The following is a 20,088-nucleotide window of genomic DNA, read 5'->3' on the forward strand; positions in this document are numbered from 1 at the left end:
CAATGTGTGTTTAGATGCGTTATCGCAAATTCCCTAACAAAGAGATGGCACAACAACAACAAATACAGATGGACTTCCACCTCGCACTCGGCTCCCCACCCTCTGCCTCCTTTTTCTGCACACAACCAATAAGGATGCTCCTCACTCAGGAAGCCCACCCGGAGCATGGTGTGTGTGTGTGTGTGTGTGTGTGTAGGCAGCCTGCCACAGAAGGAGGTGTGTCTGCCTGAGCCAAAAGTGTGTGCGCGGGCGAGAGTGCGCTCACACTGAAGAAGAGGAGGCATGCGGCTGGAAGTCAGGCGCCTCCATCATCCCCGCACGCCCGCCCGACATCACTGAAGACGGCGGCGTTTTGCACGGCGGAGGCGAGGAGACCCTCCGAGGGCAGACGGATGCGAGAGAGAGGCGGGGAGCCGAGGACGAGGAGAGGAGAAGGAGCGCGGGGAGGAAAGCATCGCACTCCGGCGGACGGCGCTGCGTCTCCCTGGCAACCAGGATGGGCTGCAATTTGTGCACCTTGCGGAAGCGGGAGGAGCACTACAAGCTGCTGTACGAGATCGCACAGGTGAGACACGCAAACTTTTTGTAGCCACCCGTGACAAAATGCAGCGCGTCTTAGCGTAACGTAAAATAAATATTGACCAACCCCCCAGAAAACTGCGACGACATTGTCAGGGTCAAATACCACGGGATATTATATCAGTGGTTCTTTACCTTGTTGGAGGTTCCGAACCCCACCAGTTTCATACACGCATTCACCGAACCCTTCTTTAGTGAAAAATAAAATGTTGTTTTTTTTCAAACTCAAGACAAAGTTATATGTTCTTGGTAACACTTTAGTAAAGGGGGGCAAAAAAGTATTTAGTCAGCCACAGACTGTGCAAGTTCTCCCACTTAAAATGATGACAGAGGTCTGTAATTTTCATCATAGGTACACTTCAACTGTGAGAGACAGAATGTGGAAAAAAATCCAGGAATTCACATTCTATGAATTTTAAAGAATTTATTTGTAAATTACGGTGGAAAATAAGTATTTGGTCAACCATTCAAAGCTCTCACTGATGGAAGGAGGTTTTGGCTCAAAATCTCACGATACATGGCCCCATTCATTCTTTCCTTAACACGGATCAATCGTCCTGTCCCCTTAGCAGAAAAACAGCCTCAAAGCATGATGTTTCCACCCCCATGCTTCACAGTAGGTATGGTGTTCTTGGGATGCAACTCAGTATTCTTCTTCCTCCAAACACGACCAGTTGAGTTTATACCAAAAAGTTCTATTTTGGTTTCATCTGACCACACGGCATTAGACTGTACAACTCCTCTCTGGAGCGAGGGGTACTAGGATGACAGGGGATGCAAAACAATAACAGTGCAATACGTTTTCATAACATGGTCACTACTGCCTACTTTGTCTTGTTATATTATTTTACTGTTATAATTTTTATTCCCATTGTTGCTTTTTATTTTTTTATTCTTATTGTAATATTTCTCTATATAGTATAGTTTATACCAAAAAGTTATGTTTTGGTTTCATCTGACCACATGACATTCTCCCAATCCCCTTCTGTATCATCCATGTATCCATTTTGGTATAAACTCAACTGGTCGTGTTTGGAGGAAGAAAAATACTGAGTTGCATCCCAAGAACACCATACCTACTGTGAAGCATGGGGGTGGAAACATCATGCTTTGGGGCTGTTTTTCTGCTAAGGGGACAGGACGATTGATCCGTGTTAAGGAAAGAATGAATGGGGCCATGTATCGTGAGATTTTGAGCCAAAACCTCCTTCCATCAGTGAGAGCTTTGAATGGTTGAACAAATACTTATTTTCCACCATCATTTACAAATAAATTATTTAAAATTCCTAAAATGTGAATTCCTGGATTTTTTTCCCCATTCTGTCTCTCACAGTTGAAGTGTACCTATGATGAAAATTACAGACCTCTGTCATCATTTTAAGTGGGAGAACTTGCACAGTCTGTGGCTGACTAAATACTTTTTGGCCCCACCGATTCTAGGTAACAAAGACCTAATTTTGTCATGATCTGTGGTCTGGATTATGTTTTTGTTAGTTTTTTGCTTCTTTTAGTTCCTGTTTGCGCTCCCTTGTTTTGTTTGGTTACCATGCCGACTTATGATTTACACCTGCCTCTGGTGTTCGGACCACGCACCCGTTTCTAATCAAGACCCTAATTAAAGCCTGTCTTTGCCAGTCGGTCGGCCTGGCGTCATTGCTTGTTTTCGTGCGATACCACAGTTCGTGTTACTCGATTCATGCCGTGTCCACGTAAGTTTTGTTTATTTCATGCCACCGTTTTGTGTTTGTTCGAAGCCATAGTTTATGTTTGTTTGTTTCATGCTGTCATGATCTGCGGCTTGGATCATGTCATATTCTGGTTTTGTTCTGTTTGTATATCACATCCTGTTTGGTTTTTGTCTTCCTTAGTTCCTGGTGGCACTTCCTGTTTGTTTCCGTTGCCATAGCCACGCATTAGTGTCACCTGCATCTTGTTTTTCTCGCGCACCTGCTCGGTGATTATCTCCTTTATTTAAGCCTGCCCTTTTTGTTCATTCGCTCTCGCAGTCTAGTTTGCTGTCCGATGCAACAGGTGACGTCGCTATCTTCCATTGTGGTAAATAACTTTTTGTATTTGTTAGCTTCCACGCTATTCCTCTGTTTGTTTACCTAGCTCACATGCTAGCACTTTCAGTTCTTTCTAGCTCCCATGTTAGTTCTGTTTGTTTTGTCTTTAAAGGCTTGTGCAAGTGTTTTCTGTTCGTAATCTGTTTTTGTAGTGTTAAATAAATAAATCTTCATTCCTTACCTTCACGCTGTGTTCATATCCGACTGCTTCCCCGAGAGAACAAACCCGCACCACAATGCTGGCCAAGCGTCACACATGCCACAGTTTTAAGTTTGTTCCCCAACATTGATTGTTTGTTTACCTCATGCCCTGCCAAGATTTATCAAATTAATAAATATGTTCCTACCTGCAAGCCTTGTCTGGAATAGTCCGTTTGCATCCCGGGAGAACAAACCTCGCTGTAAGCTGCGAATCTCCCCCCCTTCATGACAGAATGACAAAACAACGGAGCGCAAACAGGAACTAAAAGAGTCCAAAAACTAACAAAAAATAACAAAACTATAATCCAGACCATAGATCATGTCAAATTTAGAGTTATTTGGACACTGGGGAAACATCTTCTAAGTAATAAAGACTTAATTCAGAGTTATTTGGTTCGGATTAGGGTTATAATAAGGCCATGCCGAATAAGGCATTAATAAGTACTTAAAAATGACTACTTGAGAGCCAACATGTTACTAATTTGCATGTTAATGAGCAACTAATTTATGGTGACTATGTTCCCCATACTAATGTGCTACTATGTTTTTTTTCCTGGTGCACAAAATGAACCGTGCATGAACTCCCAACAAATGACACACCTGCAAATCAGTGTGACTTCTGCTGTCGCCGTATCCATGATACGCCGATATGGAGAAGTTTTTATTTACACGATGAGTCCATACTTGCCAACCCGGAAAAATCCCGAATTCCTGTGCCCCTCCCAAAAATCTCCCGGGGCAACCATTCTCCTTTAGCGTCCTCTACAACCTGTCGTCACGTCCGATTTTCCTCCATACGAACGGCGTGTTGGCGCATTCACATCATTTATGTGGCTTTTACACACACATAAGTGAATGTAAGGCATACTTGGTCAACAGCCACACTGAGAGTGGCCGTATAAACAACTTTAACACTGTTACAAATATGCGCCACAATGTGAACCCACACCAAACAAGAATGAAGAACACATTTAGGGAGAACATCCGCACCGTAACATAAAATGTAAATAAATGGGCTGTACTTGTATAGCGCTTTTCTACCTTCAAGGTACTCGAAGCGCTTTGACACTACTTCCACATTCACACACACATTCACACACTGATGAAGGGAGCTGCCATGCAAGGCGCTAACCATCACCCATCAGGAGCAAGGGTGAAGTGTCTTGCTCAGGACACTACGGACGTGACGAGGTTGCTACTAGGTGGGGATTGAACCAGCGTCCCAAGGGTTGCGCTCGGCCACTCTCCCACTGCGCCACGCCGTAACAAATACCCGGATACCCTTGCAGCACTAACTCTTATGGAATCTACAATATACACCCTCGCTACCACCAACCCCAAAATTCCCAGCCCCATCTCCTGATTTCGGAGGTCTCAAGGTTGACAAGTATGGATGAGTCGGGTGTGTCTAGACTGGCTCCGCCGAACCCCTGATGCCGACTCACCGAACCCCTAGGGTTTGATCGAACCCAGGTTTAGAACCACTGGGTTAGTGTGTGTGCCTCACAACACGAAGGTCCTGAGTAGTCTGGGGTTCAATCCCGGGCTCGGGATCATTCTGTGTGGCGTTTGCATGTCCTCCCCATGATTGCGTGGGTTCCCTCCGGGTACTCCGGCTTCCCTAAAACCTCTAAAGACATTCACCTGGGGATAGGCCCCTCCCCCTTGAGGCCGACTCACCGGACCCCTAGGGTTCAATCGAACCATGGTTAGGAACCACTAATATAGACCCAGAAACACAGAATAGAAGACAAACCAGTGATTGCTTTTCTCGTACGAGAAGAGTGACTGGAGAAAGTTTGTCACTCTGAAACCTTTTTCCCACTCCCTTCGCTTTTTAATTAATTCGGGAGGCCCTGCATTACACACACACACACACACACACACACACACACACACACACACACACACACACACACACACACACACACACACAGTTGTACTAAGGGAGGAGGGGGATTTACAGCTGTGTTGGAAACATAACACCTTTGATGAGAACATAAACATGCAAATACAAAAGATACAGCAACTTCCTGTGTTACTGTCTCTTTGAGGTTGGCAGGTCAACCTAAGAAACCCTTGCATCACTAACTCTTCCGGGACTCTATAATATACACCCCCAAACCCCCCCCCCCCCCCCGCTACCCCTTAACCAAACCCCGCCCACCTCAACCTATCTCAGGGAGAGCATGTCCCAAATTCCAAGCTGCTGTTTTGAGGCATGTTAAAACAAAATAATGCACTTTGTGACTTCAATAATAAAAATATGGCAGTGCCATGTTGGCATTTTTTCCATAACTTAAGTTGATTTATTTTGGAAAACCTTGTTAGATTGTTTAATGCATCCAGCGGGGCGTCACAACAAAATGAGGCACAATAATGTGTTCATTCCACGACTGTATATATCGGTATCGATTGTGATTGGGATCAGTAATTAAGACTTGGACAATATCGGAATATCGGATTTTTGCAAAATATCGGCATGTTTTCAGTTATTTCACCTTTTTTTGTTATGTCCGTAATTCCACGTGTTTATTCATAGTTTTGATGCCTTCAGTGACAATCTACAAGTCATGAAAATAAAGAAAACACATTGAATAAGGAGACAGTGTGTCCAAAACTTGGCCTGTACTGTATGTGTCCTCAAAGATGGACAACTGTCACCAAAAAAGAACAAAAATACACATTTTATAAAGATTAATTATGGTTTTACATACATAGAGCCATTTGAAATGTGTATGTATAAGAAACGGATAACTAAAAGACACATTTCCCGTATGCCAACGTTGCTTCTTTCTTGATTTCAGTAGTGTTTCTCACCTTTTTGATCAAAAGGCTGGCACTCACAACTGTCTTCGGCCCCTTGGTGGCTTATAGATTTCAAGCGTTGAAACTGAAAGTAAAAACAATAATTTTAATGCTGACTTATGACACTTTTATGACCAGACGAGTAAAGCCTCCATGAAAATCTGGGTAGTTATTCCGATGAAAACCAAATCGTACTTTGTTATGAGTTCTTTCTTGATTTCAGTAGTGTTTCTCACCTTTTTAATCAAAGTGCTGGCACTCACAACCGTCTACGGCCCCTTGGTGGATAATAGATTTCAAGCGTTGAAACTGAAAGTAAAAAAAAACAATTTAATGCTGAGTTATGACACTTTTATGACCGGACGAGTAAAGCCTGGTATGAGATAAGCTCCAGCACCCCCTACGTCCCCGAAAGGGACAAGCGGTAGAAAATGGATGTACTCTCTATGAAAATCTGGGTATTTTATTTCTTTTATGAAAACCAAATTGTGCTTTGTTACAAATTATTTCTTGAATTCAGTAGTATTTCTCACGTTTTTAATCAAAGTGCTGGCACTCACAACTTACTTTGGCCCCTCGTGGCTTATATTGCAGTCATAATCAATAAAAAAACACAGAGACTGATGTCGGATTATTTGTGTGGCCACTCAAAAAGTGCAAGTTTGTTAATATTTGGTCGTACGATGACAAAGACGGTATTTATTTATTTTTGACAAAAAGGCTAAAAAAAAACTAAAATTTTTTGAAAAAAAACTTCATATCAAAAAAATAGATCTGAAGTTGTTAAAAGATTTCAAGCGTTGGAACTGAATGTAAGAAAACAACAACAATTTAATACTGACTTATGACGCTTTTATGACTGGACGAGTAAAGCCTGGTATGACATAGGCTCCAGCACACCCCCGACCCCGAGAGGGACAAGCGGTAGTAAATGGATGGATGTTCTCTCTGAAAATCTGGGAAGTTTTTGGGATGAAAACCAAATCGAGCTTTGTTACAATTTTTTCCATGAATTCAGTAGTGTTTCTCACCTTTTTAATCAAAGTGCTGGCACTCACTACTTTCTTCGGCCCCTCGTGGCTTGTATTGCAGTCATAGTCAATTAAAAAAACACAGAGACTGATGTCGGATTATTTGTGTGGCCACTCAAAAAGTGCAAGTTTGTTAATGTTTGGTCGTACGATGACAAAGACAGTATTTATTTATTTTTGACAAAAAGGCTAAAAAAAACTAAAAATTTTTGAAAAAAAACTTCATATCAAAAAAATTGATCTGAAGTTGTTAGAATATTTCAAGCGTTGAAACTGAAGGTAAAAAAACAACAACAATTTAATACTGACTTATGACACTTTTATGACTGGACGAGTAAAGCCTGGTATGACATAGGCTCCAGCACACCCCCGATCCCGAAAGGGACAAGCGGTAGAAAATGGATGGATGTTCTCTCTGAAAATCTGGGAAGTTTTTTGGATGAAAACCAAATCGAGTTTTGTTACAATTTTTTTCTTGAATTCAGGAGTGTTTCTCACCTTTTTAATCAAAGTGCTGGCACTCACTACTTTCTTCGGCCCCTCTGTGCCTTATTTTGCAGTCATAGTCAATCAAAAAAAGCACAGAGACCGAGTCGCCTTGTCGGATTCTTTGTGTGGCCACTCGAAAAGTGCAAGTTTGTTAATATTTGGTCGTACGATGACCAAGACAGTATGTATTTATTTTTGACAAAAAGGCTAAAAAAAAAACTAAAAATTATTGGAAAAAAACATCGTATCGAAAGATAGATCCGAAGTTGTTAGAAGATTTCAAGCGTGGAAACTGAGAGTTAAAAAAAAACAATTGAATGCTGACTTATGACGCTTTTATGACCGGACGAGTAAAGCCTGGTATGAGATAGGCTCCAGCACCCCCTACGTCCCCGAAAGGGACAAGCGGTAGAAAATGGATGTACTCTCTATGAAAATCTGGGTATTTTTTTTCTTTTATGAAAACCAAATCGTGCTTTGTTACAAATTATTTCTTGAATTCAGTAGTATTTCACACCTTTTTATTCAAAGTGCTGGCACTCACAACTTTCTTCGGCCCCTCGTGGCTTATATTGCAGTCATAGTCAATAAAAAAACACAGAGACTGATGTCTGATTATTTGTGTGGCCACTCAAAAAGTGAAAGTTTGTTAATGTTTGGTCGTACGACGACAAAAACAGTATTTATTTATTTTTGACAAAAAGGCTAAAACAAACAAAACATTTTTGAAAAAAAACTTCATATCAAAAAAAATAGATCTGAAGTTGTTAAAAGATTTCAAGCGTTGAAACTGAAAGTAAAAAAACAACAATTTAATACTGACTTATGACACTTTTATGACTGGACGAGTAAAGCCTGGTATGAGATAGACTCCAGCACACCCCCGACCCCGAAAGGGACAAGCGGTAGAAAATGGATGGATGTTCTCTCTGAAAATCTGGGAAGTTTTTTGGATGAAAACCAATTCGAGCTTTGTTACAATTTTTTTCTTGAATTCAGTAGTGTTTCTCACCTTTTTAATCAAAGTGCTGGCACTCACTACTTTCTTCGGCCCCTCTGTGCCTTATTTTGCAGTCATAGTCAATTTAAAAAAGCACAGAGACCGAGTCGCCTTGTCGGATTCTTTGTGTGGCCACTCGAAAAGTGCAAGTTTGTTAATGTTTGGTCGTACGATGACCAAGACAGTATGTATTTATTTTTGACAAAAAGGCTAAAAAAAACTAAAAATCATTGGGAAAAAAAACATTGTATCAAAAGATAGATCCAACGTTGTTAGAAGATTTCAAGCGTGGAAACTGAGAGTTAAAAAAAACAATTTAATACTGAGTTATGACGCTTTTATGACCGGACGAGTAAAGCCTGGTATGAGATAGGCTCCAGCACCCCCCACGACCCCGAAAGGGACAAGCGGTAGAAAATGGATGTACTCTCTATGAAAATCTGGGTATTTTTTTTCCTTTATGAAAACCAAATCGTGCTTTGTTACAAATTATTTCTTGAATTCAGTAGTATTTCACACCTTTTTATTCAAAGTGCTGGCACTCACAACTTTCTTCGGCCCCTCGTTCCTTATATTGCAGTCATAGTCAATAAAAAAAACACAGAGACTGATATCGGATTATTTGTGTGGCCACTCAAAGAGTGAAAGTTTGTTAATGTTTGGTCGTACGATGACAAAGACAGTATTTATTTATTTTTGACAAAAAGGCTAAAAAAAACTAAAATTTTTAGAAAAAAAACTTCATATCAAAAAAATTGTTTTGAAGTTGTTAAAAGATTTCAAGCGTTGAAACTGAAAGTAAAAAAACAACAACAATTTAATACTGACTTATGACACTTTTATGACTGGACGAGTAAAGCCACCCCCGACCCCGAAAGGGACAAGCGGTAGAAAATGGATGGATGTTCTCTCTGAAAATCTGGGAAGTTTTTGGGATGAAAACCAAATCGAGCTTTGTTACAATTTTTTTCTTGAATTCAGTAGTGTTTCTCACCTTTTTAATCAAAGTGCTGGCACTCACAACTTTCTTCGGCCCCTCTGTGCCTTATATTGCAGTCATAGTCAATTTTAAAAAAAAGCACAGTCGGATTCTTTGTGTGGCCACTCGAAAAGAGCAAGTTTGTTATTGTTTGGTCGTACGATGACAAAGACAATGTTTTTTTTTTTGTTTTGTGTTTTTGACAAAGGCTATAAAAACCTAAAAATAATGGGGGGGGGGGGAATTACATAAAACATTTTTTTCTGAAGCTGTTAAAAGATTTAAAGAGTTGAAAGTGTAAGTTAAAAAAACAATATTTAATGCTGACTTATGACACTTTTTTGAGCGGATACCTTTTGGGTCTTATGAGCAAAGCCTGGTTTAGACTCTCTATGAAAATCTGGGTCAAATCCGATTGGCCCAAGTAGGCTTTTTATGTGAACTAGCATGATGATGAAAGATATGATTTTAACATCAGTTTTGGCCTTTAGTTCACATTTTTTTGTCCTTTAAAGTGGACAGCTTCTAGAAAAATGGAACCTCCTGTCCAAAATGCCAATTTACCAAAGTGCACATGTAAATATTCATCTGATATGTGCCTGTGTTGACCAATGTAGGCAACAAGTTAGGAGATGTTGTCATGCAAAGCTTCTTATTGGCTAAAATGTGCTTTTAAAGCAAACTTATTTTAGCTCAGGGGCCGCATGGAGGAAATTCTGTGCACAGTTTTAATGCCCAACGATTAAAATCATGGCTTTAAAACTAAAAAATAAAGACAACTTCAGATTGTTTTCTTTGTCTTAATTTGGCCAAAAATAGAACAAAGACGATCTGAAAATTTTACAATCAAAATATAGAAAAAAATACCAGCAGCGGTCAATTTTAGATCCATGATTCTGAATCAATGCAACTTTTCCGCTTCTGATACGATACTAATATTGGACCCTTGAGTATTGGCCGATACTGATAATGATCCGATACAATACCAGAACAAATCCTACATACTTGATTACTTTGCAGTGTGGGATATTTAAAAATGAGACTTGATCAAGTGAAATGACTCAAAAATAGAATATTGGCAGGTATAAAAAACACTGAATATTCATTACTAATCGTCAGGAATTTGCTTGTGCTGTCTTTAAGTTGACGTCTAGTGGTAATTGCTGTTTTTTTTTGCAACAATTCATTAAGTTGAACTCACAACCCGGTAAGTTGAAGGACGCGGAGGTGGCGACTTGTCCAGGGTGTACCCCGCCTTCCGCCCGATTGTAGCTGAGATAGGCGCCAGCGCCCCCCGCGACCCCAAAAGGGAATAAGCGGTAGAAAATGGATGGATGGATGGACACATTTGTTACTGACTACCTTCTGATACACTTTTGCCTTGGACAATTTGTATGTGTAAGTAATATGTAACTATAAAATTTTATAATAGTTTACATTGACAAATATATATTATATTATACATATACAAAACCACGTTACCATATGTGTTGGGAAATTGTGTTTGATGTAAATATAAACGGAATACAATAATTTGCAAATCCTACAAAGACAACATATTTGATCTTCAAACTCATAAACCTTTTGTTTTTGTTTTAAATAATCATTAACTTAGAATTTCATGGCTGCAACACGTGCCAAAGTAGTTGGGAAAGGGCATGTTCACCACTGTGTTTCATCACATTTTCTTTAAACAACACTCAATAAACGTTTGGGAACTGAGGAAACTAATTGTTGAAGCTTTGAAAGTGGAATTCTTTCCCATTCTTGTTTTATGTAAAGCTTTAGTCGTTCAACAGTCGTATTTTACGCTTGATAATGCGCCACACAGTTTCCATGGGAGACAGGTCTGGACTGCAGGCGGGCCAGGAAAGTACCCGCACTCTTTTTTTACGCTGCCACGCTGTTGTAATACGTGCTGAATGTGGCTTGCCATTGTCTTGCGGAAATAAGCAGGGGCGTCCATGAAAAAGACGGTGCTTAGATGGCAGCATATGTTGTTCCAAAACCTGTATGTACCTTTCAGCATTAATGGTGCCTTCACAGATGTGTAAGTTACCCATGCCTTGGGCACTAATGCACCCCCATACCATCACACATGCTGGCTTTTCAACTTTGCGTCGATAACAGTCTGGATGGTTCGCTTCCCCTTTGGTCTGGATAACACGATGTTGAATATTTCCAAGAACAATTTGAAATATGGACTCGTCAGACCCCAGAAAACTTTTCCACTTTGCATCGGTCCATCTTAGATGATCTCAGGCCCAGAGAAACCGGCTGCGTTTCTGGATGTTGTTGATAAATGGCTTTGGCTTTGCATAGTAGAGCTTTAATTTGCACTTACAGATGTAGCGACGCACTGTATTTAGTGACAGTGGTTTTCTGAAGTGTTCCTGAGCCCATGTGGTGATATCCTTTAAAGATTGATGTCGGTTTTTGATACAGTGCCGTCTGAGGGATGGAAGGTCACGGTCATTCAGTGTTGATTTCCGGCCATGCCGCTTACGTGGAGTGATTTCTCCAGATTCTCTGAACCTTTTGATGATATTATGGAGCGTAGATGTTGAAATCCCTAAATTTCTTGCAATTGCACTTTGAGAAAGGTTGTTCTTAAACTGTTTGACTATTTGCTCACGCAGTTGTGGACAAAGGGGTGTACCTCGCCCCATCCTTTCTTGTGAAAGACCGAGCATTTTTTGGGAAGCTGTTTTTATACCCAATCATGGCACCCACCTGTTCCCAATTAGCCTGCACACCTGTGGGATGTTCCAAATAAGTGTTGGATGAGCATTCCTCAACTTTATCAGTATTTATTGCCACCTTTCCTAACATCTTTGTCTTGTGTTTCTGGCATCAAATTCTAAAGTTATTGATCATTTGCAAAAAATAAAAAGTTTCTGAGTTTGAACATCAAATATGTTGTCTTTGTAGCATATTCAACTGAATATTGTGACAATCTGTCACTTCATTTCTGTTAGTTTTTCGTGTTTTTGTATTTACTTCCTGTTCAGTGCTCTTATTTTGTTGTGTTTCCGGTTTTATTCACGGAGCACTGTTGTTTTTCTCTTTTCCGTTGATTGGCAGCGGTTCACACCTGCTGTCAATCACACTAGTGTCTATTTATGTTTCACTCGAGCACTCCTCAGTGCTCGATGATAAAATCTATGTTGAGAACGTTTAGCTGCGGGACTGCTTTATGTTTGCTTTTGTTATTTTCTTATGAGTATTAAATATTCTTACCTTCACTCAACTCTCCTGGAGATTCTTGCATCATCGGGGACACAAATATGGCTTGTATTCTGTTTATATTTACATCTGACACAATTTCCTAACTCATATGGAAACAGGGTTTGTATATATATATATATATATATAAAAAACCCCCATCTACCAAATTCTGAGGTCTCAAGGTTGGCAGGCATGCTACACATATCTCGCATGTGTGACTTCCATCTATTGGTCACAGTTATCATTACAACATGTACCAAATAAAATTGCTTCGAGGTCGGTAAGCGCAACCAGAATTATGCCGCACTGTCGATTTTTGAGAAACTTAAAGGATTTTAAGTGCGCCTTATAGTCTGAAAAATACGGTACTTTGACCCTTAAGCAAAATATAACAATTCCGGCCAGCATGTCCGTCATATTCGTGGAGTTTAAAGCAGGATTAAGACTTAATGTGCATCATTTAACTACCAAAAACAAGATAAGAGAAAACACCATTTCTTAGTTGTGACAATAATTTGGTGATTTACACAGAGATGTGTAACAATTGCGTACTCCACAAATTTTCCCGACATGTAATGCTAAATATTTGACATAATTCAAAAGAAACTAAATTTTTAAGATGTGAGTTTTCGACGTACTTTGCAGTGTTGTGTTGTCCCCATAGCAATATTTTGGTGCGGGTACCTGAATGTATTTCCATACTTTTTCGGTACTTTTCTAATTACCACAAAAAATGGCATTATAGGCTTTATTTTGACAAAAAATCTTAGAGTACATGAAACATATGTTTATTATTGCAAGTTTGTCCTTAAATAAAATAGTGAACATACAAGACAACTTTTTTTTATAAGTAATTAAGCAAACAAAGGCTGCTAATTTTAGTCTGCTGACATATGCAGTAACATATTGTGTCATTCATCATTCTATTATTTTCTCAACATTATTAAAGACAAGTGGTAGAAAATGTATTATTAATCTGCTTGTTAATTTACTGTTAATATCTGCTTACTGTCTCTTTCAACATGTTCTATCTACACTTCTGTTAAAATGTAATAATCACTTATTCTTCTGTTGTTTTGATGCTTTACATTAGTTTTTGATTAAAGGCCTACTGAAAGCCACTACTAGCCACCACGCAGTCTGATAGTTTATATATCAATGATGAAATATTAACATTGCAACACATGCCAATACGGCCGCTTTAGTTTACTAAAGTGTAATTTTTTAATCCTGCTGAATACGTCTCGTCACGGATTGTAGCGGACATTTTGTGCCAGCATCGTTGAGTCGTCTGTTTTCATCGCAAAATTCCACAGTATTCTGGACTTCTGTGTTGGTTAACCTTTTGCAATTTGTTCAATGAACAATGGAGACGTCAAAGAAGAAAGCTGTAGGTGGGAAGCGGTGTATTGCGGCCGGCTTTAGCAACACAAACACAACCGGTGTTTCATTGTTTAGATTCCCGAAAGATGACAGTCAAGCTTTAGTATGGAACAGAGCGGTCAGGCGAACACGGTTGGATTGGACCACACACACAAAGTACAGTGTATTATGTGAATTAATAAATAACATTTTACAATTCTGTATTCTGACGGCAATATTTGCCGTGTGCTACTCCAGCATCAATATCAGCAGCGTCCTCCTGACCGTCGGGTTCAAAACGGTATGGCTCTATCCCTTGTTGCGGTTGAGCCTGGCCGAGTGGTCCTGCCACCCCCCACGGCTGCCACGGCGCCTCTCACAGCATCTTCCCTATCTGAATCGTTCCCACTGCCCTCTAGTCTTTTTTGTATTTTTTTTTTTCTAGTCCTTCACTCTCACTTTCCTCATCCACAAATCTTTCATCCTCGCTCAAATTAATGGGGAAATCGTCGCTTTCTCGGTCCGAATCGCTCTCGCTGCTGGTGGCCATGATTGTAAACAATGTTCAGATGTGAGGAGCTCCACAACCCGTGACATCACGCGCACATCGTCTGCTACTTCCGGTACAGGCAAGGCTTTTTTATTAGTGACCAAAAGTTGCGGACTTTATCATCGATGTTCTCTACTAAATCCTTTCAGCAAAAATATGGCAATATGGCGAAATGATCAAGTATGACACATAGAATGGACCTGCTATCCCCGTTTAAATAAGAAAATCGCATTTTAGTAGGCTTGTAATGTAGGTATCGATCCGATACCAAGTAGATACAGCATCATAAATTGGTCATATCCAAATTCCTTATGTGTCCAGGGACATATTTCCTGACTTTATAAACATAGTATAACAAAAACTAAAATGAAAGATGATGTTCTAATACCAAAAAATATCAATGCAATCATAGTAGTATCGACTGGATACTCTCCTGTACTTGGTGTCATTACAGTGGTTGTCAGGTGTAGATCGGTACTTTTTTACAGGCGGTATTGTGACGTTTAGCTGGCATCGTGGTGTGATTTTGTTCTCTCGTGTATGCAGGCGGATTGGACACAGCGTGAAGGTAAGAATGAAGATTTGTTAAACACTACAGAACAAACTAAGAACAGAAATACTTTGCACAAAGGCACTGACAACAAAACCAACAGAACTAGCATGTGAGCTAGAAAGAATCAAGGACGCTAGCATGTGAGCTAGGGAAATAAACAAAGGAAAGAATAGCGTGAAAGCTAACGAGTTCAAAAGGTATTTACCACAAGCGGATATAGCGACATCACCTCGATTGGTAGCGTGGCCGTGCCAGTAACTTGAGGGTTGCAGGTTCGATTCCCGTTTCCGCCATCCTAGTCACTGCCGTTGTGTCCTTGGGCAAGACACTTTACCCACCTGCTCCCAGTGCCACCCACACTGGTTTAAATGGAACTTAGATATTGGGTTTCACTATGTAAAGCGCTTTGAGTCACCAGAGAAAAGCGCTATATAAATATAATTCACTTCACTTCACTGTTGCATGGAATACAAATTATGCTGCGAGGACGAATGACAAACAAGGGCAGGCTTAAATAGAGGGATAATCAAAAGGCAGGTGACACAAATGCGTTACTATGGAAACGGGAAAAAAAAAGGAAGTGCCACCAGGAACTAAGGAAGACAAAATACTAACAGGATGTGATACAAAACAGAACAAAACCAGAATATGTCATGATCCAAGCAGCGGATCATGACAGGTATAGTACTGAATCCATCCATTTACTACCGCTTATTCCCTTTGGGGCCGCGGAGGGCGCTGTTGCCTATCTCAGCTACAATCGGGCGGAAGGCGGAGTACACCCTGGAAAAGTCGCCATCTCAGTAAGCAGCTATGTTTTATTAATATACCATAGTTGCGTGTGTCAAATATGAGTCATTAAATGACTCCCGCCTCCTGGTGGTAGAGGGCGCTAGTGATCCTTCTTGCGACTACTCGGCTGCAGAAGAAGTGACAACAAGCAGCAAGAGTTTATTTTTTCCTCTCGCTTGCACTTTTAACATGGAGGATTACATATCTAAAATAAAACAGTTTTCTAAACTGGACTTTCAATGGAAGCAGGAGGTAATAAAGGAAGATCTCCGTCGAGACAGAGGGACTTTTAAAACTGAAGAAAGATAAGGAAGACTTCTATGAACAAGTTTTCGATGCTTTTGATCAGAAGGAGCTGCGCATGGACTTCATTTATAGGTAAAGGTAATTAGCATATGCCTAGAATTAATTAGCATATCACGTCACGAAAGACACTTCACCTGTCATCATTTTCAAAATGGAGGAGGTTGATTTCAATCATTTGAAATCGCATAAAGGGAAGAAGATTAAGAGCTATTCAGTAGGATTTAAGGTCCAAGCTATTGAATATGCTAAAAAGAACAGTAAGCAGCTATGTTTTATTAATATACCGTAGCTGCGTGTGTCAAATATGAGTTATTAAATGACTCCCGTCTCCTGGTGGTAGAGGGCGCTAGTGATCCTTCTTGCGACTACTCGGCTGCAAAATCTCAGGGCCAATAGTACTGATCGTGATTCATTAATACCGGTATACCATACAAACCAATTGCATTGTTGCTTACCACACATTTGTGGTTACCACACCTGCCTCCTAGTGGTTGGGAGTATATGGAACTTTATAATAATGCTACAAATTGTGGATTTTTTTGAAGCTTAGGATTCATTTTGAATTGAAAAAAACCCCACAAAATGTGCAACTATTGTGTTGAAAAAAAACTACACATTGTGACACAGTGGAAGATGTCGAGCTGGAAACTCTCCATTGTCGCCGGCGTGGCAGAAGCGACAAAGACGGAAAAAATAAGTGTGTCACTGCGACTTTGTCCTCCGACTCGGGGCTGACGAGGGACTCCTCCGTCGCCTGCTTCCCCTTTCATCATCCCACATTTGAATCTTCTCCCCGCTCGCTCTCGCCTGCTGTGTGTATTTTGTACCGTTGTGTTTCCACGGATACCACCTGCTCGGAAGATAGAGATGAAAGCATCGCGCTTGATGGGGATTTTCTGGCAGTGTTTGGCGTTTCTCGCAGCAATTAAAGGCCTGATGTCGAATTAAATCGGAACAGCATGGATATATATTTTTATTACGATATTGCACGTTGCTAGGCGGATTTAGTGGAGGAAAATAAAATAGACGCAGCTCCCTTAGCGGCTAAGTTCAAAGGGTCCTGCATCTCATTGACAAGAAAAGGACAGGGAGGGCCTGCAGGAACTTTTCATTTTGCGTTTTAACTCTAACTTTAACCGTATTTTCTGGACCATAGGGCGCAATGGATAATAAGGCGCACCACCGTCTATTTTCTTACAATTAAAGGGGTCATATTACCGTATTTCCTTGAATTGCCGCCGGGTATATAGTACGCGCCTGCCTAGAATTACTGCTGGGTCAAACTCGTTTCGCAAAATAATTAGCGCATGCTTAGTATTACCGCCGGCTCAGGATTAACGCCGGGTCAAACTCGTTTCGCAAAATAAAATTTTTATTAGCGCATATCTAGAATTTCCCCCGGGTCAAACTCGTCACGTCACGAGTGACACTTCACCTGTCATCATTTTCAAAATGGAGGAGGCTGATTTCAATAATTTGAATCCGCATAAAGGGAAGAAGATTAAGAGCTATTCAGTAGGATTTAAGGTCCAAGCTATTGAATATGCTAAAAAGAACAGTAAGCAGCTATGTTTTATTAATATACCGTAGCTGCGTGTGTCAAATATGAGTCATTAAATGGCTCCCGTCTCCTGGTGGTAGAGGGCGCTAGTGATCCTTCTTGCGACTACTCGGCTGCAAAAGAAGTGACAACAAGCAGCAAGAGTGAGCGGCGATCCTTTATTTTTTCCTCTCGCTTGCACTTTTAACATGGAGGATTACATATCTAAAATAAAACAGTTTTCTAAACTGGAGTTTCAATCGAAGCAGGAGGTAATAAAGGAAGATCTCCATCGAGACGGAGAGACTTTTAAAACTGAAGAAAGATAAGGAAGACTTCTATAAACAAGTTATCGATGCTTTTGATCAGAAGGAGCTGCGCATGGACTTCATTTATAAGTAAAGGTAAGACCATAATAACGTTTTTTTTAAATAAATGTGCTTTTCATGATGGTATCCTTACAGGATCCATCACATGCCTGCGTTTCACCAATCAAATGCAGTCACTGATGACGTTTGACTCAGTTTCACCAATCAATCAGAGCCAGGCGGTCACATGATTAACTGCACACTTTCTAAAAATGTTAAAGGGGAACATTATCACAATTTCAAAAAGGTTAAAAACAATAAAAATCAGTTCCCAGTGGCTTGTTGTATTTTTTGAAGTTTTTTTCAAAATTTTACCGGTCTCCGAAAATCCCTAAAAAAAGCTTTATAGTGCTTGATTTTCGCTATTTGCGATGCCACTATCCATTTCCCTGTGACGTCACACAGTGCTGCCAATGTAAACAAACAATGGGAATACCACAGCAAGATATAGCGACATTAGCTCGGATTCAGACTCGGATTTCAGCGACTTACGCGATTCAACAGATTATGCATGTATTGAAACAGATGGTTGGAGTATGAAAGTATTGAAGAAGAAACTGAAGCTATTGAGCGAATAGCTATTGACGCTATTCATAGCCATAGCATGGCCGAATAGCTGCGTTAGCATCGCCGGTAAAATGTGCGGACCAAATGATCAGGACTTTCGCATCTTTTTGACACTGGAGCAACTTAAATCCGTCGATTGGTAAGTGTTTGTTTCGCATTAAATGTGGGTGGAAGGAAACGTAATATAGTTGCAAATGCATCTGCAGGTTATCCATACATCTCTGTTCCATGTCTGCTTTAGCACCGCCGGTAAATAGCATGTTAGCATCAATTAGCGTAGCATGTTAGCATCGATTAGCTGACAGTCAACATCAACAAAACTCACCTTTGTGATTACTGTGACTTTATCGTTACTAATGCATCTGCAGGTTATCGATACATCTTTGTGCCATGTCTGCTTTAGCACCGCCGGTAAATAGCATGTTAGCGTCGATTAGCGTAGCATGTTAGCATCGATTAGCTGGGAGTCAACATCAACAAAACTCACCTTTGTGATTACTGTGACTTTATCGTTACTAATGCAAGCGCAGGTTATCCATACATCTTTGTGCCATGTCTGCTTTAGCACCGCCGGTAAATAGCATGTTAGCGTTGATTAGCATAGCATGTTAGCATCGATTAACTGGCAGTCACGCCGCGACCAAATATGTCTGATTAGCACATAAGTCAACATCAACAAAACTCACCTTTGTGATTTCGTTGACTTTATCGTTGCAAATGCATCTGCAGGTTATCCATACATCTCTGTTCCATGTCTGCTTTAGCACCGCCGGTAAATAGCATGTTAGCATCAATTAGCGTAGCATGTTAGCATCGATTAGCTGACAGTCAACATCAACAAAACTCACCTTTGTGATTACTGTGACTTTATCGTTACTAATGCATCCGCAGGTTATCCATACATCTTTGTGTCATGTCTGCTTTAGCACCGCCGGTAAATAGCATGTTAGCGTTGATTAACATAGCATGTTAGCATCGATTAACTGGCAGTCACGCCGCGACCAAATATGTCTGATTAGCACATAAGTCAACATCAACAAAACTCACCTTTGTGATTTCGTTGACTTTATCGTTGCAAATGCATCTGCAGGTTATCCATACATCTCTGTGCCATGTCTGTCATCGCCGGTAAAATGTGGAGAGACTCTGGTACATTCAATGGGGGTCTGGCGGCAGACACTTTGGCATCTTCGGGCCAGTGGTGCAACTTGAATCCCTCCCTGTTAGTGTTGTTACACCCTCCGACAACACACCCACGAGGCATGATGTCTCCAAGGTTCCAAAAAATAGTCGAAAAAACGGAAAATAACAGAGCTGAGACCCGGTGTTTGTAATGTGTTTAAAATGAAAATGGTGGGAGTGTTACCTCGGCGACGTCACATTCTGACGTCATCAGAGCGATAAACAGAAAGGCGTTTAATTCGCCAAAATTCACCCATTTAGAGTTCGGAAATCGGTTAAAAAAATATATGGTCTTTTTTCTGCACCATCAAGGTATATATTGACGCTTACATAGGTCTGCTGATAATGTTCCCCTTTAAGTAAAGGTAAGACCATAATAACGTTTTTTTTATTAAATGTGCTTTTCATGACGGTATCCTTACATCACACTCAAATTTATAAGCGCAGGCCTAAATTTACCGCATGCCTTTGGTAAGCACCGGAGTGA

At 40.5% G+C, this 20,088-nt stretch overlaps 2 protein-coding genes across 2 annotated transcripts in view; one reads left to right on the top strand and one right to left on the bottom strand.

Annotated features, from left to right (window-relative positions):
- Nucleotides 1–271: 271 nt before the first annotated feature.
- Nucleotides 272–20,088, top strand: part of pdzrn4 (PDZ domain containing ring finger 4) — a 63,504-nt gene continuing 43,687 nt past the window's right edge. Inside the window, exon 1 of the mRNA XM_061914279.1 lies at nucleotides 272–565. Within this exon, the coding sequence (XP_061770263.1) occupies nucleotides 497–565 (69 nt within the window). The 5' untranslated portion in view covers nucleotides 272–496. The remainder of the gene's footprint in view (nucleotides 566–20,088) is intronic.
- The window catches only part of gxylt1b (glucoside xylosyltransferase 1b), a 143,527-nt gene continuing 129,107 nt past the window's right edge, over nucleotides 5,669–20,088 (bottom strand). Inside the window, exons 7-8 of the mRNA XM_061914281.1 lie at nucleotides 5,891–5,963; nucleotides 5,669–5,739 (exon numbers count right to left, since the gene is read on the bottom strand). Coding sequence (XP_061770265.1) covers nucleotides 5,895–5,963 — 69 coding nt within the window. The 3' untranslated portion in view covers nucleotides 5,669–5,739; nucleotides 5,891–5,894. The remainder of the gene's footprint in view (nucleotides 5,740–5,890; nucleotides 5,964–20,088) is intronic.

This window comes from Nerophis ophidion, linkage group LG10, assembly GCF_033978795.1.
Source record: "Nerophis ophidion isolate RoL-2023_Sa linkage group LG10, RoL_Noph_v1.0, whole genome shotgun sequence".
Classification (NCBI taxonomy): domain Eukaryota; kingdom Metazoa; phylum Chordata; class Actinopteri; order Syngnathiformes; family Syngnathidae; genus Nerophis; species Nerophis ophidion.